At 54.1% G+C, this 22,438-nt stretch overlaps 1 protein-coding gene across 1 annotated transcript in view; it reads right to left on the bottom strand.

Moving 5' to 3' along the window:
• Nucleotides 1–22,438, bottom strand: part of MYO18B (myosin XVIIIB) — a 232,926-nt gene that overhangs the window by 154,254 nt on the left and 56,234 nt on the right. The window contains exons 15-20 of the mRNA XM_008686684.2: nt 19,325–19,405; nt 17,114–17,261; nt 9,832–9,991; nt 6,831–7,014; nt 5,818–6,040; nt 2,283–2,392 (exon numbers count right to left, since the gene is read on the bottom strand). Coding sequence (XP_008684906.2) covers nt 2,283–2,392; nt 5,818–6,040; nt 6,831–7,014; nt 9,832–9,991; nt 17,114–17,261; nt 19,325–19,405 — 906 coding nt within the window. The remainder of the gene's footprint in view (nt 1–2,282; nt 2,393–5,817; nt 6,041–6,830; nt 7,015–9,831; nt 9,992–17,113; nt 17,262–19,324; nt 19,406–22,438) is intronic.

Below are 22,438 nucleotides of genomic sequence, written 5' to 3'. Positions count from 1 at the left end.
GGTGGGGTACCACGTATCAGGCACACAGGGGACCTCATCAAGGCCCCTTTCACACCCTGACAATGAATTCTCTCTGCTGCCATCTAGTGTCTGAGGATGATATTGACCTTTTCTAGCTGTCAAACTTGTCTTCGTGAATCCTGAGGTCTTAACTGCTTTGCACACAGAGGCTGACAGTTTGCCCACCCAAGCACGTGTTCATGTATAATTCATGGGGTATCATGTTGCCTGGCAAATGAATATTTATCAGCTTTTTCATAAGAGCAGGGTGGTGTTTCCTTTTGTTGCTACCAAAATTCTATGCTGTAGCAAATGAAATTTGTGAGCAAATAAAAAGAGAATGAGAAGAAGCGAAACCTCCCAGCCAAGTCCATTCCACTTGTAATTTTCCATTTTCCGAGGCCCTCCAGCATGTGTATGGAGGTGGTTTCGGTTTGGCTACAACCGAGGACTGCTGAGTCGTCCAGAATAGAATCCTACCATATGCTTTACCTATTGCCCCCGCAGAAAACTCCCCCACACCCCACTTCGGTGCTGCTTTCGACTGCAGAAGAGCCCAAGACCTTTTCCATGGCTCCATTCCAGATGCTTGGAACACAGATCAAGTTTGGGGTGACCAAGGACAAGGAACCCCACATGAAGATTGGTACAGACTGGCTGGTGGCATCAAGCCAGGCGTTTCAGGACTTCCAGGCTGCCACCAAGGGAGGGGACTTCCCTGCACCACACCAGTCGGGTCTGATGTCCCCTCGCCAGGGTGAATTAGGAGGGCTACGTAGAAGGTGCTGCCTTGTCTGCAGGAGGGGACCTGTGCCCTGGTCCCCCTGGTGCAGTGAAAAGCCATAAAGGACCTAAGAATTGTGACGCTGTTTACTCTTCTTGCCTCGTGACTCACCGATTGAGGATTCCAGTGCTGATGATCTCAGACACACATGGGCACACTCCCCCGGAGGTGGAGTCTCAACGTGGTTGTGAACATGGCGTCTGTGTGGCTTGGTTGCCATCACTCTGGCCTTGCAACACGAAGCTGATGCCAGTACTGACATAATAGTTCACATACGCTGACCTCTTACCACGTAACAGGCCCCGTGTCGAGCCCATGAACTCCACCACCGCATGTAATCCTCAAAACACCCTCTGGAGGGAGGCGTTATTGTCATGCCCACTTTACAGAGGAGAAGACTGAGGCAGTAAGATGCCATAACTTGCTTACATTCATGCGCCCCCAGCCGGGAACCAACCGCAGCTCTGTTTGACCCTGGAGCCCCGCTTTCTCAGCTGCCCTTCCTGGGAGCAATAAACTCGAGTTCACGGACAAAACCCACAAATGCTCGGCTGTGTGGCCTCAGGAGAAATGACCTCAGGCCATTTCCCTGAGCTTCTGTTTTCTCATCTGGAAGAGGGATGCAATGGCTCTCAGTTTGCAGGGCTGTGGGGAGGATGCAGGGCTTTGCAAATTCTAAAGGGCTCTGTGATCATCAATAGACCAGTGGCCATTCTCAGCAGAAATACCTATCAATGGTCTGACACTAGTATAAGACAAGGTTCCAGCCATAGGAGTTTATGGTGAAGTTGGAGGAAGGAGACACATGGGGGCAGAAATACAAGGTTAGGCATTTGTATCCATTCATTCATTCATTCATTCATTCATTCATTCAATGGACAATTTACTGAGCCCTTTTGCTGTAAGCCAGAAAACCAACGCATAAGCAATGTACATCATTTCAGAGAAGGGAAGTGCACACACATTAGAACAGGATGATGGGAGGAGCTCTGAGCCAGCATCTGAATAGCAAGATGACACCAGCCATGCAAAAATTAGGGAGGAGCGCTCCAGGCAGAGGGAACAGCTAGTGCAAAGGTCCTGAGGCAGCATTCATGGTGATTTTCTAAGACGGGGGCTCTGGGGTGAAATACTTCCCGAACACTGGGGACTCTGAAGCTCTCTTTTCACAGACTACCCTGGGGTGCTGGTGCTGAGTGGAATTCCTTTTGAAAACGGTGGCTTTTCATCTGGCTGGGGCCCTTCTAGGGGGCACACGCTCTTCTCATGGCCCTAATATTTTCTCCCACACTCCCTCACTCAGGGTTTCAGGGGGTCATTTCTAAGTGACAGTTCAGGGGGTGCAGTCTGGAGCAGGAGTCTGAGACAAACCTCATACCACCCTCACCTTTGGCCCCGAGGCCCGGATCTCCCATCCCCACTGGTCCAGATGCCCTCCAGGGCAATCCCCTCTGGAACAGAAGCACACAGGGCCTCCACCCCCTCTTGTCCCACATACCTTCCTCTCATCTACTCCCTCGGAGGCCAACATGAGCTTCTTCATGAGGAGAGGGTCCAGCACCTGGAATCGCCGACGGAACTGAGCGAGGCCCAAGTGGTCGGCGTAGCCTGGGGGGAGGGGAGGCAGGGGCGGGGCCAGAACAAACAGAAGAACAATGAGTCCAAGTGAGAACACCAGCCCAGGGCAGCAGGCAGCCCCTTGCCCTGCTGCAAGCCTGGCAGCGAACTTGCTGGGTGGACTCACATCTTGGGGCCTCAGTTTCCCCACTTGTCAACTTAAAAGATTGGGTTTGATCGGCATTTCCCAAACGTGTTCCTGAGAACGCAAACCCTATAAAATGCTCCACTGAACATTTGAAAAAGCAGCACTCTCATCTGTCCTCTGGCGGGTCACACCGAGTGCCAACATCGATGCCGAAAGTCTCCTTGGACCACTGCAGAGAAGATGCCTCATGGGCTTTGCTTAAAACGTGTTTGACCGTGGGAAAAATTTTTTTTGGCCCAACATTTATGACCATCCACAGGCTACATGGGGGAAATGCTGCACTGGATATTTTCAAAGGGTTTTTAAAAATCTAGCATGTAGGATGGACAGAGGCATACCCTTCTGTGTGAAAAGTAGGCAGAAGCATCTGGAACGCTCCCAAGAGAAGGTGACATTAGAGCCGGCCTCTGAAGGAGCTGTTAGAGTTTGCCACAGGATTGGGTGTGGAAGGGATGTCGCGGCAGAGGGGGCCAGAGAGGGGAAACCCAAGGCTGGCTCCTTAGTCACAGCAGAAACCAGCACTGCCCGAGCGCTTCTGGGCACAAGACACTAGGTTTACAACTTCCTCGTGTTCTAGATACTCAGGGGCCTCCATCATGGGACCCATTTTATAGATGTGGACATTGAGGCCCAGAGAATTCAAGTCACCTAGGCCAAAGCGGCATGGATCGTAACTCCCCCAGCTGGGATTCAGACCCGGACGGTAACTGTAACTAGACCAGTGGAGAGTAGCCAACAACGAGGTCAGAGACAAGCAGGGACCAGATCCCAAAGGAACTCGAAGTCAAATTCCAAACCTCAAGGTGTGGACTTGGTCCTGGATGCAAGGGGCATGGTAGACCTTCAGTCGGCTCAAAAAGACCCCTCCAATGGCTGGATGGGAGAAGGTGTGGAAGGTCTGGTAAAATCTGACTCTGCTGTGAGACTTCACAAGAAGCCAAATGCACGAACCATGAGGCAGAGTGATGGTGCTGGGTTGGTGGGCTGAATCCAGGAAGCCTCCCTGGGGGAAGAAGTCTTAGGCCAGGTTCCCAGGACACTGACCACACAGAGACGGGGGCTGGGAGGTTACACGCATGCCCTTTCAGGTCAGACTGGTCTGGGCTCCCATCCCATTTCTGCCCTTCTTGGCCCGCTGAGCCATCAAGAACGACCCCATTTCTTTGAGATTCAAGTTCTTCACTTGTCAGGTGAACATAACAGGATCTGGTCACGGGGTCACTATAAGGACTGATGTGCGTAAGGACTGATGTGTACGATGTGATGATTGACGTATATAAGATGCTAACATGCATTGAGGTTTTCTCACATCCGGGCAACTCTTAGTCTCTTACTAATTCATCCAAAGGCTCATCAGCTCCCTGAGACCTGAGCTATTAGGGCAGAGGAAAGAGAGGCGTGATCGAGGGGCTTGCCAGGTGTTGGTCACAGCCAAGCCCAGGCCGCCCGGCTCCAGGGTCTGAGCCAGGCCCACCAGGCTGCGCAATGTGTAATGTTTCCCGCGCATTTGCTATTCGCCAGGCGCTGTGCCAAGGGCTCGGTAAGAACGACGTCAGTGAGTTCATGTCTTGCCCCAGTGCCAGCACAGCATAGACCCTCAATACCCTGCCTGCACAAGTGTGTGTTATGCGTGCATGTGGGTACACGCACGGATGCCTGAGATGTGCACAAAGTCAAAATCGTATTTGGATAGGCGTGTGTATCTACGTGCACACTTAGGTATTTCTTATATGGTGAAAGAGAGACAGGAGCCACTTGGCACAGAAAAAAAGTGAGGAACTGACCAGGCCTGGGAGGCAGAAAGTGGAGAGTTCTATCATGAGACATCCAATCTTTACTTGGTTGGAAAACTTCATCCTGCCCCAGGCTGACTGCACGGGGCACGCAGAGGGCTGACACTGCGGTGAGGACCCGAGGCTGAGGATGGGGACCGCTGACCCAGGCACGCCCACAGGGGTTCGAACGGGTAGCCCAGAGTATCTGCAAAGGCGCAGAGCCTCCCGCCAGCCAGCCGGCAGGGCAGAATCGATCGGCCACCACTGTGACCACTCTGCTCTTCCCGTGTGACATTATCTGTCACCCCTCGCCTGTGGTTGTGGAGGAAAAATCAATGAGACGCTCAGAGAAGTGAGGGTCTCTTCTTTGCTTCCAGCTGCTTCCAGCTTCTCTGTCCAATATCTGGTGCTCCGGGGGCTGGCTATTAATGCGGTGGGAGGAGACAGGGCCACGGCCACAAGCCGGGTGTCGGTGACCACAGAGAAGTTCAATGAACAGGTGCCCACCTCGCCAGCCTCCCCGCCAGCCCCCGCCACCCCATCCTCTGCGGAGACAATGACCGTGCCTGAGCCTTTGCGAATGTCAGGGAGGGGAATCCGCGCGGTGGCCTCTGGGGTCCGAGAGGCAGCGAAGAACCAGAAGGATTCAGAGCGGACTCAGTTCCTGAGATGAGGTATATGGAAATCTCGGGCTCGTGCTTGCTTTCTAAAATATAGACCTAAAGACTTCATTCCTCCGGTTCAACGCCCGTCTTCCCCCGGCCGCCCCCGGATCGCCCGACCCGCTGAAAGCCAACTTCCAAAGGCAGATTGCCCACCTCATCAGCCATAACTGCCCTGCCCACCTTGAACCCCAGTCCCCGGAAATCCAGGCTCTTCCCTGCCTCTGGGCCTTTGCATATGCTGATCTGTCTGCTTCACATTCCAACTCCCAGAGGCGAGCTGCTTACTTTGTCTCATGACCCACTGAAGAGGTTTGCCCATCTCCAGGGAGAGCACAGAGCTCCCTCCTCGACACATCTGATCCTTCCTGCATCCCCGGGTGACGACGTGTGCCCCCGTCACGTGCTCCCTCCTGAGCTCCCAAACCAGGCTGGGCATCTTGAAAACCAGGGTATTGCTCACCGTGGGAATCCCACTCTCCACCCCAAGGTAGAAGCTCCCTGGACGTCTGCTGTTGAAAGGGAGGGGAGCCAGACCCAGCCCTAGCTTTCCAGCAGCACACACGTCATTCAGGAGATAAGACGGGCTTTGGCTCTGCCCTGCCCCAACCGCTGCGTGACCTTGAGCATGTCCTTCCACCTCTTGGAGTTTCCGTTTTCCCATCTGTAATCCTAGCTTCCCTTTCATGGCCTTATAATTTCACAGAATAAACGGGGTGCTGCATGGAAAGCTTAGGCACGTGGCTGGTGTTCCTGTCCCTCGGTTGCTACCGGCCAGCGGGCAGGTCAAGGACTCTGACGCAAGGTGCTCACTCCCTGGCTGTCCCTTACCTGTCCTGTGTAGACGCAGTGCCTCCAGGATGTGGGACCCCGCAAGCTGCACCCTCAGCGCTGGGATGTCCAAGGGCAGAGGCCCGCCTGTCCCCGACTTATCTCCGCCGGGCTGCGGTGGGGTCAGAGACCCCTGCCCGCCCCTGCTCTCCACCACAGGGCCCAGCACAAGGCAGTGGATAAAGTGTAACTGAGACCGTCTGATCACGCTGGTCAACGCATCCTGCACCAAGAGGAGACGGGGTCAAGGTCTGCTGCCCTGGGGTGGGATGGACAGGGACGATCCCCGAACGTACACTCAGCCTAGCCTGGGCCTCGCTGGGGGTTCCCATGTCCTTTACCAAGGACCACCTATCTATGACCCGATTCACAATCAAGAGCAAAAGTGGAACTTTATAACAGCCCTTGTGACCGAAGGGGAGACTGAGGGCTAGCCAGGGTCATAGGAGGCAGGCTAGAACCCAGGGCCCAAGCCTATAGGCTTTTCCTGTATAATATGCTTTGAGATTTTTTTCAAAACTTGCCCTTCCCATGCCCCACCTTCTGGCCTCAGCCTGACATGACCACTGACCAATCCCAGCGTTCTCATTTGTTACTGGATTGATGTGTCTCAGAGACCTACTTCCAGCCAGTGCCAGATCCTGCTGCCCTCCCCCCGGGAGAGCCTCGTGCTGAAAATGAGGCATTTGAGACTGAGGAAGGCATGCGGGGCTGGTTTGGCTGTGATATTTGTCCCCCTGCTCAAGAGGGTACTGAAGGATCCTGGGAACTTCCCAAAGCTGCTTCAGGCAACACGGAGGAGGCCAGGCTTTGGCCTCGGACTTGGTAGATCAGGGACACGATGGTTTCTTTGCTGCTCTGAGCCTCAGCTCCCTCCTCTGTGGAGCGCAGGGCGAGACCTGCCCCTCCAGGCTTGGGGAGGAGGGGAGAGAGATGCGGGCTGATAACTCATCCTGGAGGAGGGCGGGGAGCGGGGCAGTGGAGGCCACAGCGGGAACGGGGCTCCCGCTCACCATCTGTAGCTTGATCTGGGAGCACGGGGCTTTCCTCTTCACGGCGGCAAAGCTGCTGGCAAACGCCCTCCTCACCGCGCAGCTCCTTTGCAGGGCCTGCTGGGAAGTGCCCTCCAGGCCGGCCACGGCCCGGCACATGGGGGGCAGCTTGGCCCGGGGCTGGAACAGGGTCCTCAGCTCCTCCCTGGCAGGTAGGAGGAGAAAGAGAGAGGGACTTTAGGGGCTCACGGGGAAGGTGCCCACCTTGCTTCTTGTGAACGTGCTTCCTGAACCCTCCCCTTGAATCACACCTCCCAGCTGCCACACTTTAATCCGCAGTCCCTTCTGTCGGACAAGACTTTGCTTCGTGGCAAACGCCAGCTTCTTTCTCCAGGCCTCTCCCTCCCCTGATTTTCGAGCAGGAAGAGCAGCGAGAAGACCTAGTGGGTATCGTCATCACCGATGGACCTGCAGGAATCCCATGGAGCTTGCACTTTCTTAGGGAGCAAAGCCACCGTGTTTCTCCCTAGAACAGGTCCAGCACATAGTAGGTCCCTAGCTCTGGCACATAGTAGGTGCTTATACTATACAGTTCATGCGAGAATGAACAACTCACAGGCTGAAGAGGCAGTTTCTGGCCCTACAAGATAGCATCAGTGAAATGCCCGGCCTGATGCCCAGGGGCAGACAGGGCCTTCCCTCGGCACTCCTGTAATGCACAGCTGTAGAGCCAGGGCTCCATAAGTGTCTGCTCCCATAAATCTGAGCTGCCTTGCCTTCTTGTTTGGGCCAATAAGGATGAAGAAGGCTGGGAAGACCCTACAGTGCCCTTGGATGGAGCTGGGACCCAGAGAAGGCCTTGTGCCTCCCGGGTCCCATCAGCCCCCTCCGCCTCCAGTGAAAGCCTGGAGGCAATTTCCATCACTCTCTGCAATCCAGGCCGCACCGCAGCCTCAGCCCTGCAGCCACACTCTCTACCTCCCTCTGTGCCTCACCAGACTATCCAAACTATTAAGGATCGTCGTCCAAACCATCCAAAGGTATTGAAAATGGTTAAATGCCTGGCAGAGAGCAAAGATTCACAATGGCTTGACAACACTGGTATAGAAATAAAAAGCTGGGGCGGATCTTGGGGAGCCCCCCAGGGAGCAGGAGCTCTGAGAGGAGAGGTCAGGGCCCTGAGGTGGGCACCACTCCCCTGCTACAAGAGGAAGAGGCTATGCCCATAGCCTTGACCCCCATGTGTGGACTGTCCCAGCTCTGGTGGGTAGATCTGACTCGTGGTTTTCAGTGGGAGCTATGCCCTTGGGCAGGTCACATCTGCTTTGGGTCTCAGCTGGATACATATGGAACGGAAAGGTTGGACCAAAGCAGTGAAACTTGCCTGTGCATAGGTGCCTCCAGGGAAGCCTATGGGCAAAGCAAGTCCCCAGAGAGATCGGAGCGGGGGGGCGGGGGGGCACCCAGAAATTGCGATGTTAGACCAGCGGTGAATCTGGTGGTGAATCTGGCACTCCTGGGGGTGAAACTACCCTTTTAAAACAGCACTGTTTGCTCTCAAAAATCACCAACGCTTGGCTCTCAAGCAAGCAAGACATCCTAATGGAATTTACCTTCAAAGCTGCCGTGTTCTTTAACTCCCACGGGCCACAACCTTACACACACTGTCCCTTCTTCCCCGAGTGTCCCTCGCTCGCCAGGCCGGCGGGTCAACAAGGCTTGGCCTCCCCACTTTCCTGCCCCTCCACCTCTCGCCCAGGGTACTGGAGCCACGGGCCGTCAGAGCCAGAGGGTGCATGAGGCCACAGATGGGCATTGAGGGCCTGCTATGAACCGGGCTCCGTCATAAGCCCTCAGCTACGTTATGCCACCAAAGCCTCATGGCAAACACGGAAGCCTGGCCCCGTCATTCCCACTTCTCCGAATGTGAAACTGAGGCCCGCGTCACGCAGCTTAAAAGTGGTAAAAGGAGAAGTTGAGCATTTTTCTGACTCCAAAGCTGTGCAGCGTTCATCCGATCTTGCAGCCTGGTCCAACACACACTTACTCTATGGTGAAGGAAGCCGGACAAACAAATCAACCCAGGAGAGGGGAAGTGACTGCCCACAGTCACCCAGGTGAGGAGGGGCAGGGCTGGGACTTGACTCAGGTCCCCTGTCTCTCCATGCTGTCTGTCCTCTGTGCCCCCTGGACCTTCCTTTGGCCCCACCCCCCGGCCTGAGCTCCTTTCAGGAGCTGTGTGCCCTCGAACCCTCCTGCATACGGGCTTTCCTATCAACTGGGACCGTCATGTGCTGAGAACTCCTGCAAGGACCACGTACGTAGACCCAAGGGAATCCCAGTCCTGCCACTTTTTTGCTGTGTGATCAAAGGAGGGCCACTTCACTGACCGGGGCGTCTGTTTTCTCATCTGTGAAATGGGGCTAAGGAGGCAGTGTCGTTGTAAGGATTAACAAGATACTCACGGAGCATTTATCGTGACGTCGGGCACGCTGCCATAGGTGGTCAGTAAGTATCTCCTCCCCCTTCCCGTGCCCCCCAGCCCCTCCCTGGTGCTCTCGGCTTCTCTCTGGTGTCCTAGCCCTGCCCCTGCAGGGTTCTAGCAGTGAAGTTGGGAGTATCAGCATGCCTGCTGGCATGCACGTGCCCGCAGCCACAGAAACATTTTCCAGTAACTGTGGCCCGCAAGCCGCGCTGGCTGCCAGCACTTTCTCAGCAGAGCCGTCAGGGAAGGCAGTGTGCTTTTTTTTTTTAACACCACAAAACGTTATCGCTTCCGTTTTATGACCCCCTAGTTCTAGGATGTCCATAAAATCGTTCCAGTCACATCATCTCCCAGATACTTAATGAAAGGCAAGCAGCCAACGTAAGAAGTCTTGGCTTTTTGGCATTTGCGCTGCGCCGGCCCCAGGGACCCATCGGATCTGAGGCATGGGGCTGCTGGACGGACCCTCCGTCACGGAGTGATTGGGACGGCGGGGCCCCGGTGGGGAGGCTGGTCCCTATCCCTGGCCAGGCTCACCTTTTTGACTGCTGTAGCACCTGGGGGGCATCCAGGGCCGAGAGGTTGGGCTTGGCTCTGTGGAGCCAACCCGTGAGGTCGTAGCGCACGGGGTCCTGTCCCAGCTGGTGGAAGATCTCGAACTGGAGGGGCTGCTCACAGGACCGAAGGGCGGGGGTCCCTGAAAGCGGACATAGCACATGAGTGTTGGGGTGCAGGGGTGGGGGGTACACGCCGCAATCGTTTGGCATCACCAAAAACCCACTTTTCCCACGTCAGTATGTTTGCAGATAGCTAAAGCTAACAGTTCTGGGCGCCCACCTCTCTCCTCTGTACGCATGTCTGCACATTATTTCCCGCATCGAATCGATTGCTCCTTGCTTTCCTAAACACCGGGCTCCTGTTTTCCCCACATATCATCAGTGCATACGACCTTCACGACTTTTTGCCATACCCACGTACCACCTGGGTTGTTACTGACTCAATATTGTCTTTAAATCGACCAACATTTATAAGCAGGTAAATCCATTTATACAGAAGTGTGGCCTGGCAGTTTGGGTGTGCGTGCTGCATTTTCTGATACTCGTGGAAATACATCATCATTAAATATTTTGAAAATATTTGTGTGCCACTGAAAATCATCTTGAATGGTACCAACCAAATAAACACACAGCACAGGGGTGCCTGGGTGGCTCAGTCGGTGAAGCGTCTGCCTTCGGCTCAGGACATGATCTCAGGGTCCTGGGATCGAGTCCCGCATCGGGCTCCCTGCTCAGTGCAGTCTGCTTCTCCCTCTGCCCCTCCCCCTGCTCATGTGCTCTCTCTCTCTCTCAAATAAATAAAATATTTTTTAAAAGTTAAATAAATAAGAAAGAAATGCACAGCACACCCTTGGGAGATGCTGACATGCACTCGGTTGCAAGGGACGGGGCAGGAGAAAGGAAGGGGCTTGGAGCTTTGAGAGCAGGCCGGTGTTCAAATCCTAACATGACCACTTACTACTGCGTGGCAGGGGCCAGGCCTCTTCCATCTCTGACCCTCAGTCTCTTCCTCTGTAAAATGTGAACTATACGCACCTCCCGGGGTGGCACAAGCTTAAAGGAGATAATGTGCATAAAATACATTAGCATAGTGCCCGGCCCTTGGTGTCACTCAGTAAACCCTAGCGGGTGTCACAGCCTTGTCTTGCCTTCAACCTTGTGCCAGGTCTGGAGCCACAGAGCGTTCATGTCTGTATTCCTAACACCAGCACGGTGCCTGGTACATGAATGGAGTCCCGAAAGTGCTTGTGGAAAAGAGGAAGGGAGGGAGGGAGGAGGGAAGGAAGGAAGGAAAGAAGGGAGGGTGGAGGGAGTTGGGAGGGAGGAAGGGGGAGGGAGTTGGGAGGGAGGAATAGGAAGGGAGGGAGGGAGAAGGGCGGAAGGAAGGAAGGAAGGAAGGAAGGAAGGAAGGAAGGAAGGAAGGAAGGAAGAATAAATCCTGGTCATTAACCATATCACTCTACTTGCAGTGATGTTCTCGGGCTGAGTATGGCCCCAGACTAATTACTCCCAGGAGCTGTAATATTGTTTCGGTTCTTGTCTGTCTTCTGAATTTCTGAGTTCCCATCTTTCTACTGTCAACGCACCAGCATGTTCAAGAGTCCTGAGTCCTTCCCTCAAACGCGAATTTGCCACGTCTCTGCTGCAGGGAGCGAGGAAACCAGAAAGCCGCGTTTCCTGGAACTCCGTACGCAGCAAACGCCGACTGGGAGTCTGCGGCTTCCGATGCGTGAGGGACATGCATCCTGCCATGTGTGTGGTTTCTTGGAGGTCCTTTGCGGTCAATACACAGGGCTGACCGAAGTTACCAGCAAGGGACACTTCTAGTGAAGTAAAGTATCCCTTCATCCAGCGCTTCCATGAGGCCTTCGGAGCCCACAGTCCCTGACCTCAAGGGGCCACCTTCCAACAAAAGCAAGGTGACAAAGCGGCCACCTGGCTCCTCCGTCCACGCTGCCTGCACAATGTCCGCAGCATCTGTCTGCATGGTCGCCTCCCTGCACTGGATTGGAAGCGGCTTGAATGCAGTGACCATGCTCACGCATCATTATGTCTCACAGCCAGCACAGAGCTGGGCTCTGAATGAGGACCCCAAGAGCACTGGGGGAGGGGAGACCAAAGGCAAGAGAGAAGAAAGGACGTCCACGTGGGCCAAGCCCCAGCCAGCCTCTGCCAGACACACGGCCATGCACGAGGTCACTCGATCCCACTCTGGTCTGTGAAGTGAGCACCACGGGGCTGGGTTTCTAGAAGGTGACACTGAGGTTCGGAGATGAGCCTGCTTGGCCGAAGTGGCCTAGCACACAGGGACCGAGCCAGGATGAGGACCCAGGTCTGCCGACCCCAAGCCTGTGTTCATCCCCTGTGGCAGCCTGGTACATGGAGCCATCCCATTTCCCAGGAACAGCCCCGGGAGACCACTCCCAGGCTCCCAGGGGCTCTGCTCGGCCCTCTCACGCTCCCCTTTCTTTGGCAGGTGGTTTCAACCACAGTTTTGTTCATCCAAGCATTTCAAGGGCCGCGTTTGCTCTCAGGAGCCCCATGGAAACGGCTCGGTCAGACCCTGACCCAGGAGACCTCTCTCGTAGCTCTGCACCATCACCAATCCCAGGAGCCTGACCCCCCCAGACTGGGATAGGGGCTCTGGGGCTCCTGAGCCCCCGACAACCGCCCTCCACGTGTGCGTGCCAAATGCCTGCCGCTGACAGTCTGCTGGGCCTGGGCCCCACGGGAGCTGCCCGCCGGCCGAGCAAAAACACTTAGCGGAGAGGGTAACAGCAAATGCTGGGTGAGCCAGAAAGCCCCTCGTGTTCCACCTGATTGAACATTCTCATTAACTCAGAGCTAACCAGAAAGCCCAAGAGAAAAACATCTTTTTTTTTTTTTTTAACCAAAAAAATCTGAATTCATGGGTCTGTCTCTGTTGGGCCAGGACAAAGGATACACAGTCTCTTTCCTGGGAACAGGCAGCATCAGAGCACCGTGCTCGGGGTGTCTGGGATTGGCAGGAGGGCCTCACGGGAGGAGAAGAGGGGGCCGCAGATCTTGCCCGATCCCCTCCTGCCCCAACCACGCCCTCCATGACGCCTCTCTTCCGGATCCTCCTCTGTGTCGTTTGCCTGAAAGTCAGGATCCAGAAAACATCCCGTTCGAGAAACCCATGTCATCTGATTCTGGAGCAGGGGTTGGAGTCTTTTCCAGGCCAGCTCCACTGTGGGGCGGAGGGGAGGGGAGCAGCCAGCCCCCGCCCTCACGAGCAGACGTTCCCGTAGGACACATGCGTGACACCCAGCGTGAGGGCTGCAGGGGAGACGGGAAAAGCAGGGGAAGGAAGAACGGGGTGCAGGCCGGCAGAAGTCATTATTTTTCATGACGTGGTCAGGCAGGCCCCTGAGACCCAAAGGAAGTGAGGGAGCCAGTCACACACAAGTACAGTGGAAGAGCTTTCCAGGCAGAGGGAACTGCCAGTGCGAGGGTCCAGAGGTGGGAGTGTGCTTGGTGGCTTTGAAGAGCAGCCCAGAGAGCAGTGTGACTGGAACAGTGACTGGAACAGAGCAAGGGAGGAGAGAGGAAGGGCAAATGGCAGACGTCCATGGAGGTCCGGCTGTGTCTCAGGCACAGGGGAGACAGCAGAGAACAAGACAGAGGCACGCCCGGAGACTTCCACGGTCACACGGGGCAGTCAGGGGACGGAGGAGAGGCAAGCGGATACCCAAACATTCCAGAGCCCAGAGAGGCCCCTGAAGGAAATAACCAGGGAGTCAGGATGGGTCCACGGGGCTGCAGAGGGGACAGCTTCAGACAGGGGTCCGGAGGGTCTCTGAGCACAAAGGTGAGGGAGGAGGACTTAGACATGCTGTGCTCACATTAGCTCATCCGTCCTCACACGAGCTCCTTGAGACCATTATGACCATTTTACAGACGGGGAGGTGACGTCCCAGAAGTAGCACGCCTTGCACTTAAGCAGTGGGGCTGGGATCAGCCCAGATCTCTGGGGCCCAAAGCCTGCGTGAGCTTTTCACAGCTCTGTCTCCTGGCTTTCTGTGGATCTGAGGGACGTTCTTCCTCTACCCCATAAAACCACTCCCATGCCCTGGGGTCATGCTCTGAATACAGGGGCCACGTTCAGAGCCCGGAGAAGGGTGGAGGGTCTGCGTGGCCTTTGCAGAGACGCCTCCCAGGCTCAGCACTGGCTCTGTTCTCAGGTGCCTCCAGGGCCGATAAGCCACCTGGCTTCTCCGAGGCCTCAGGGACCCCGCCGTGCGTGGGGCGTACTAGAACCCACAATCCGGGGCTCAGACTAAAGGCTCCACTAAGAGCCATTCTCTCTGCCCCTCCATTCCCATTCACCAGCTGGCCAAGAGGCAAATGTATTTCAGAGAACAGAAGTGACCTTGGGAGAACAGAGGTGATCGTGGCCAGGAGCCAGTCAAGCACGAGGACCCTGCAGAGTGAGGGCAGTCCGGGGCTACATCGTGGCCTGCCTGGGCCCCTGGCCCTTCTACCTTCATGGGCCCCTTCTTCCGTTAAAACACGAATGTGTGGAAAGTTCTATTTCATGATGATGTTGGTATCCAGGCAAATGATATTAATAATACATAAGCACACTCTATCAGTCTGCTACGGTTGCCATCACTGGGGGTACCGTAGCTGGGTTGGGGGGCTTAAACAACAGAAATGTATTTTCTTAAAGTTCTGGAGGCTGCAAGTCCAAGGTCAAGGTGCGGGCAGGGTTGGTTTCCTGTGATGCCTCTCTCCTGGGCTTGGAGCTGGCTGTCTTCTCCCTGCCTTTTTGCTCTGTACACATCTGAGTCCTGATGTCTTCTTATAAGGACACCAGTCGTATGAAATTAGGACGCACCGCAATGACCTGGCCTGACATTAATGACCGTTCTAAAGATCCTCTCTCTAAATACAGCTAATGCAGTCACATTCTGAACTCCTGGAGGCACCAGGACTGTCACAGGTGGATTTGAGGTGGGATACAAGTCAGCCCAGAACATACATGCATACATACATGGAAACATACACATGCATGTACATATATACACACATACATATACATATCGTATTTGACCTGAAAGTTCATTTTTTTTCTGTTTTTAGCAGAAATTAAAACAGCTGCACGGAACCCTAAAAGCATTGTGCCTGGCAAAGTCGGCCCTGGGCCAGCCACTGCAGGGCCAAATCCTCTGGGGCTCACTTGGGGACCGGTGTCCTGAGCCTGCGCCAGGGAGAGCACCCGGAGCCCTCGGATGCTGCCGCTGCTTCCGCTCAGAAAATCTGGTGCCGATGTGAGTGCAGGAAGGCTCCGTGAACGCCCCGGACAGAGGCCTCGGCGGGTCCCTTTGGGGTACAGGCTTTTGCCATCACCAGCCCAGTGGACAGCGGCAAAGAGAGCTGTCACACGTCTTTCCCCAACTCCTCTCCCAGTTTCCCGTGAACTACTCCAGGCAGACATTTGCCCCAAATACTCCATTGAAATGACACTCTTCTCAGCCACACCTCACCTGCGCGGTCAGGGAGGCCGGTACCCTCCCTCCGCCTGTGGCTTCCTTCCTACTTCCTGGCCGCCCCCTCCTCGGTTGCATTTCCTGGTCACTGGCCTTATCCCCGGGCCTTGACATTGGAATGTCCCGGGGCTGAACGCTGGGCCATCGTCTCTACCAACCTGGATCCCCTGAGTGATCTCAATCAGAACCGTGGCCTCAACCTTCTTACCGATTTCTTCACCTTATCATCCGTCTCCTCTGCTAGAATGTCAGCCCCATGGAGGCGGAGATACTTGTCGTGTTTGGGGCTGTGTCTCCTGGCCCAGGACAGCGGCTGCCACGTGCTCAGTGCTCCATAAACGCAGCTGAATGAATGAGCCACACCAGGGGCGGTCCTGGAAGATCTCAAGGCCAATCGGCCTCCATAGAAGCCTGAGGGCATCTGGATGGAGTTGGGGGTGGGGGCAGAATCCCAAGAGATTGTTTTGCGTCTGCCTGCTGACGCCATCTGGGTGACCTTAGACCTCTCTACAAGCATCTCTCTGGAGTTCCACGTCCTCATCTTGCGGGGTAAGAATACCAATCACCAGACTGGTGACCGAATTCGATTGCACAGCATACATGAAGCTCTGAGCCCGGTGTGAAGAATGGACAGCATTCCTCCGACCCCATTAGCTGACGGGGAAGACCTTCTTCATCGCCATCAACAGCCCTGGGCTCATCGATCAGTGCTCACGACACTCGCGGCCGGTTACAAAGCCGATACATCTCTCACCTAATCATTGTCCAGAAATCCCGGAGAAAGGCAGCCCCCCCCATCCTCATTGTGCAAGCACTCCACCTGGGGCCATTCGAGGTTTGCCCAGAGTTTCCATTGGTGAAGCACGGATAGCCGGACTTGAACTGGGAGCTGAATGAAGCCAAAGCCCAGGACCTCCGACCTCGTGGTTCCATGCAGATGTCTCCATCTCTCCTCTCCCCCCAATTCAGCCCATCGCCAGGAGCTGTGGGTGCACGCTCCCAGAGTCCGCCCCCCCCTCCCCCCGTCAACTCCCCGACCACCTTCCACACCGCCGCCTGTAGGAACTTTCCAGAACGTGAATCTGACCATACCTCCTGCTGCCTAGAACCCTTCACGGCTTCTCGGAGCTCTAGGGTTGAGACAAATGTTTTTTCATGTGGCCCACCAGTGGACCTCCGGCGGTCTGAGCCCAGACAACACCTCCAACTTTGATGTCCTGCTCCGTGTCTCCCCTTCTTTGGGACATTTGCCTGAGCCCCTCTCCCCCAGATGCCTTGGCTCCCAGAGGAATTCAGTCTGCCTGACACACACCATCAAGCGCCAGGGTCTGTCATCTTAGGGTCAAACACGGACGGGCTCCTCTGTTAGCTTGTCTACACTCTCGCCTTCCGCATCCTCCCCCGATGAGCACGTGGGCCACATCCAGCTGGCTCGCCACTGCATAGCACGGTGCCTGGCACACAGTAGCCAGTCAATGCATTTGTTGACTACACTGATCATTGATCGATAAATGATTGATTGATGATTGATAAATGATTATTGATTGATTAAATTGACTGATAAATTTGGTTCATTGATACATGAATGAAAGCACACACAGGCATATGCACAGACATCTGTCCACTCAGACCCCCCCCACCTTGTGCAGGCCTTATCAGGGCTTTCTCTGCTGCAGACAAGGACAGATTCCAACTCCCAGGCTGGACTCAGCACCCTTCTCCCTTCGTCCTTCACCCCGACTCTCTTACCTTCGGTCCCAGCCCCTTTCTTTTCAAAGGCCGTGCAGAGACGCTTGAGCACCACACTGTCACTGGAGCCCTCCACCCGGACCTCCTCATCCAAGAGCCAGAAAAGTCCCCTGGCGTCCTCAGCACCTCCAACGGCCGGTAAGCGGACCTGGCAGAAAATCCAGGATCACTGTGGAGCCCTGATCCCCGACGGGGGCTGGTCCTGGGCTTCCCTTCCTAGCTCTGGGAGTCGGGGCGTCCGAGTCCCCGGCATCACAACTAAGACGCGCCAGCCTGGAGCCATGCCCCCACACACCCCCAGAGTCCCAGTGTGGTAACCCCAAAACTGTTAACAACCCCTCCGTTTCAGGAGGTCCGAATCAGCCTCTGTCCTCACTTCCTGTGTGACCTTGGGTAACGGACTGCCCCACTCGGAGCCTTGGAGCCTCGTTTCCTTTTATGTAAATGGAGACGACTATACCTTCCTTCCTCAGAGGGCTGCAGTGGGGAATTCACAAGGGAAAGCACTCTGTAAATTACGCACTTGAGATGCACGCAGGCGGCGAAGAGCATTTGTGCACAGCTAAACATCAAAGGATTAATTCCATCCGCATCGCTTCTTAGAAGTCTGGTTTTTTTTAAACTAAAATCTTAAGATGGGGGGGCAAAAGAATGTTCTAGAGGAGAAGGGGAACTTGGTTCAATAGCGCAGGCACAGAATTTGAAATCTAGGCACGGAATGTGAAATCTAGCCATGAGCTTCGGAAACCATCTAAGTAACTCTGAAGTTTCGTTTCTGGGAACAGAGAGGCCTGGAGAAGCTAAACGGTTCGTCGGAGGGCCCACAATGAGTTGGCATCACCAAAAATGGTGCCAAGTGGTTCTGGAGGAAATGTGTGTGATACATGGGGTGACCAGCTGTCTCTTGGCGACTGGGACTCAGGGACTTCCCAGGACATGAGGATTTCAGTGCTGAAGCCAGCAAGTCCCTGGCAACCCAGGACAGTTGGGCACCCTAAGTGGGAAATATTGGTCCAACCCCTTCAGAGGCCCAAAGAGGAAAAGGGACACATCCAGGGTCTCATAGAGAGGCACAGGGGCAGAACGGGGACCAGATCCCAGATCTCCTGAGCCTTCACCTTGCCTTTCTTTATGGGGTTGAAATTGACAGCCAGCCCATCCCCCACAGGTAGCTATTCCCAGCCACTTCCCCAGGCATCCAGGGGACCCCGTGGCCCCTCCCTCCTCGCATTGCCTGGGTCATCCCTTCAGATCTGCCTCTTCCAGCTCAGGAAGCATGACAGGGAGGGGGAGTCAGCCCAAGAGGTGCCAAAGGGAAGCATAAACAGGCAGTGACCGGCAGGGCTCACGGACAAGGCAGCTTTGCAGGGACAGGTGCAGGCCACTAGGAGCCAAGAGAGGGCTTGGAAGAGAAGGCCACGGGTGGCCGACAGGAGACAAAGAATGAGAAAAGTGGCAGCCTGGGGTATCACATGGCAGGAGAAACATGTGTCCTGCAGGCCAAGCACCCTGCCAGGTGCTCCGGGCGCCAGATCTCGTAAACATTCCCAACCATCCCAGGGCATGCTATCTTTCCCACTTTAGAGACGGAAAAAAACCGAGACCCGGAGAGGTGAAGGGATGCACTCAAGGTCACTGACATTGGACCTGAACCTGGCAAGTCAAGCAGAATGGTTCAGGACCATTCAGGACCATGGCTGAGCAGAGCTGCAGGTCTGGGGTTGGCCCAGTGGGTTCTTGGGTTGGGCAAAGTAAAGACTCGGGTATCCCCCCACACTAAAGCCCGTAAACGTGTGGACCCACCATCGCCCCCCACTCTCCATCCCCCAGTGGTCTCTATTCTCCCAGTCTCTGCGGATATAACACCTGTGTCTGAACACCTGACCTTCCCAGGCAAGCGTGCACTGGGCACTGGCCCCGAGCCCCCTCAGCTCACCATGGGCGGCCAGGTGGGAGTTTGCCTGCTGAGACAGTCTCGGACATCAGGCAGGGACATGGTTCTCAACCTGAGGGGGTTTGGAGCTTCATTGCCCGGGCCACACCCTTGGGCCAGGCTGGGAGTGGGTCCCCAGCTTCGGTATTTTTAACAATCCCTGGGTGATTCCAAGGACAGATGCACTGACCACTAGCGGCTTAAGGACTCAACCATCTGGGATTCAATTCAAAGCCTCATGGTGTCTGAGAGCCTGAGTTTGCTGGGTCCCGCCTTACCTGGGAAGGGTTCTGGTCCACCACAGCCACTGTGGTCCCCGGGGAAGGCTCCGGGAGGTCAAAGGGCACCGGAATACCTTCCTGGAAAGCCACACAAGTTCCACATTAGTTCCTTCCATGAGCTGAACAAGGTGGAAAACTTATGGAGGAGAAAAGAGAAGTGAGGACTTTCACCTCCCCTTAACCTTTTTTATTATCATTTTTAAAATATTCTTTTAAGTAAGCTCTACCCACAACGTGAGGCTCAAACTCATGACGCCGAGATCAAGAATCTGGTGCTTCACCGGGTGAGCCAGCCAGGTGCCCCATATTATATTTTTAATTGTGGTAAAATATCCACGGCATAAAATCTACCTTTTTATGAGTACGATCAGTGGCATAAAGTTCATTCACATGCTATGCACCTGTCACCACGCCCCCACCTCCAGAACTTTTCCATCTTACAAAACTGAAACTCCGTCCCCATTAAACACGGACTCCCCTTTCCCCTCCTCCCCCTCCAGCCCCTGGCAATCACCGTTCCACTTTCTCTCTCTACGAATTTGACTGCTCTTAAGTGTCTCATGCAAGGGGAGTCATATAGGATTCATCCTTTTGTGACTGGCTTATTGCACTCCCTACAATGTCCTCGAGGTCCATCCACATTGCAGAATGGGTCAGAATTTCCTTCCTCTTTATGGTTGAATAATAGCCCGCTGTGTGGACAGATCACATTAACTCACACATCCCCCCATGGACACTCGGGTCGCTTCTACCCTTTGGCTATTGTGAGTAATGCTGCCGTGAACCTGGGTGTACAGATATCTCTTCGAGACCTGGCTTTCAACTGTTTTGGGGTAGATACCCAGCATTAGAACTGCTAGATCATAGGGTAACTCTCTTTCGTTTTTTCAAGCAGCATATTCTTTTCACAGCAGCTACACTGTTTTATATTCCCACCGGCCACGCACACGGGTTCCAATTTCTCCGCATCCTTGCCAATGTTTGCTGTTTTCTGTTTTTTTTTTTTTTTTATCACCACCATTCTACTGCGGATGAAGTGGTATCTCGATGTTTTGATTAGCGTTTCCCTAAATTTCGGGTGCTTATTGGCCATTTGTCTGTCTTTTTTTGGAAAAAATATCTATATTCAAATGCTTTGCTTTTTTTCCAATCAGGCTGTTTGTTCGTTTGCTTTTATCATCACCTTTGGATGAGAAGAAAGGGTACAGACCCACATTCTAAGAACATCCTGACATCGCTCATCCTTCAGGCTCATTAGCAAACGTGGCAAGCGCTTGATCGGGAGCTAACCGTTCAGTCCAAACGTGTCTCGTATTTACTGAGTAACTAACGAGCGCTGGGCTGAGCACTGGGTGCCGGCGGGAGCAAGCCCAAAGATGTCCATCACAGTGCTGTTTACAAGCGCGTAATCACGGAAATCGCCCAGACGCGCCAAGGAGGGTTGAGACAGCCTCCGACATAACCAGTGAAATGCACAATTACTAGAAGTTGCAAATGGAATGAGAACACGTGACCAGCACGATGCTGTGTAGAAAACAGCAGACCGCAAAGTCATGGGGAGGGAAGGATCGGAAAAACTGCAGTTAAGACAGGATACGGAAAAATTAAGAGGTACAAAGTACAGACAGCAGCAAGAGTGCTTGCCGGTGGGCAGTGGGGCTGAAGGAGGTTATGTGCTCTGCTTATGGATGCTTCTCTGCACTTTCCAGTTTTTTAATAAAAAATATGTGTTGCTTTGAACATCAGAAATAAGCGAAATAGGAGCCCGTGGGGGGCGCAGTCCGTTAAGTGTCTGACTCTTGGTTTTGGCTCAGGTCATGATCTCAGGGTCGTGGGATCGAGCCCCATGTCAGGCTCTGCACTGGGTTTGGAGCCTGCTTGAGATTCTCTCTCCCTCCCTCTGTCCCTCTCTCACCTCTCTCTCTAAAAATAGCAACAACAAAACCCCCAAAAAAACATTCTCTCCCCTTCCGTTTATCTCATTCTTGCAATTTCTCCCATCAAAAAGTGGAACCTATTTCCCCACCCTCTGAGTCAGGGCTCAACCTTGGACTTGCCATGACCCACTGACTACAGAAGGGACATTGCCAGTTCCAAGTCTAGGACTCAAGGGTCCCTGCATGTCCTGCTCGTCTCTTGGAGCCCTGCCCAGCACCACGAGAACAGCCTGGGCTAGTCTGCTAGAGGATAGGACAGTCCTGGCACACAGATGGGTCATCCCAGCCAAGGATCCTGTCTGGATCAGCTCATGGCCAGCTGACCCCCAGACACAGGAGAGAGCTGGCCAGCACCATCAGAGCCACCTACAACCCTGCATCTGCCTACAGACACAGAGCTCGCTTAGCCAAGACCAGAGCACGGCCCAGGCAACCCCATGTAAGCAATAACAAAAGGGAATTTTTAAAGCCACTATGTTTTGGGGGGTACTTCATTATCTAGCATTATTGTGGCAAATGATAGATGCTACAGGAATATTGCTATTTCTATTTTACACGTGATGGAATCAAGGATCAGAGAGGGTGAGTGACTTTCCCAAGGCCACACAGCCCAATAAATGATAGAGTTCAAGTCGGACCCCAGGACTTATCATCAATGTGACTTGTTTGAGTTGTATCCATGTTGATACTTTCATATTTCTTGCTGTGCAAGTGCCAACCCAAAATAAAAGACCATAATTTCAATACCCCTTATCTTCATGATAAGCAAGACGGCCATTTCCAACATCTTGCTATTAGCACTTGCTGGAGTCAAAGCAGACCCCTTCAGAGAGAAAGGAGGGGGTAGATAGGACGGGGCCATCCTGGGTGCTGGCAGCTTTCACTTTCCCCTGGGGCCTACATGCGTGAGTATGTTCATTCAGATAAACTCATCAGGCTATGCTACTGGTGTGTGCATTTTGTGTGCAAATGTAACATTTCCATTTAAGCTTTATTCAACACAAGAAGAATGTGGCAGGAATGTGTCTACATGTGTTTCCTGGTTCATGCTCCTGGTGTCTGGAGCATAGCTCCCAGGAGGGAAGTGCATCCAGGGCTTTGTTATCTGTGGCCAACCTAGGATCCAAAGGCCGGGGACAAACCCTCCCGTCCAGAGTTTTCACCCCCCCCCCCC

The sequence above is a fragment of the Ursus maritimus genome, unplaced genomic scaffold (assembly GCF_017311325.1).
Source record: "Ursus maritimus isolate PB19 unplaced genomic scaffold, ASM1731132v1 scaffold_33, whole genome shotgun sequence".
In the NCBI taxonomy this organism is placed as follows: domain Eukaryota; kingdom Metazoa; phylum Chordata; class Mammalia; order Carnivora; family Ursidae; genus Ursus; species Ursus maritimus.
This window is presented reverse-complemented; position numbering and strand designations above follow the sequence as displayed.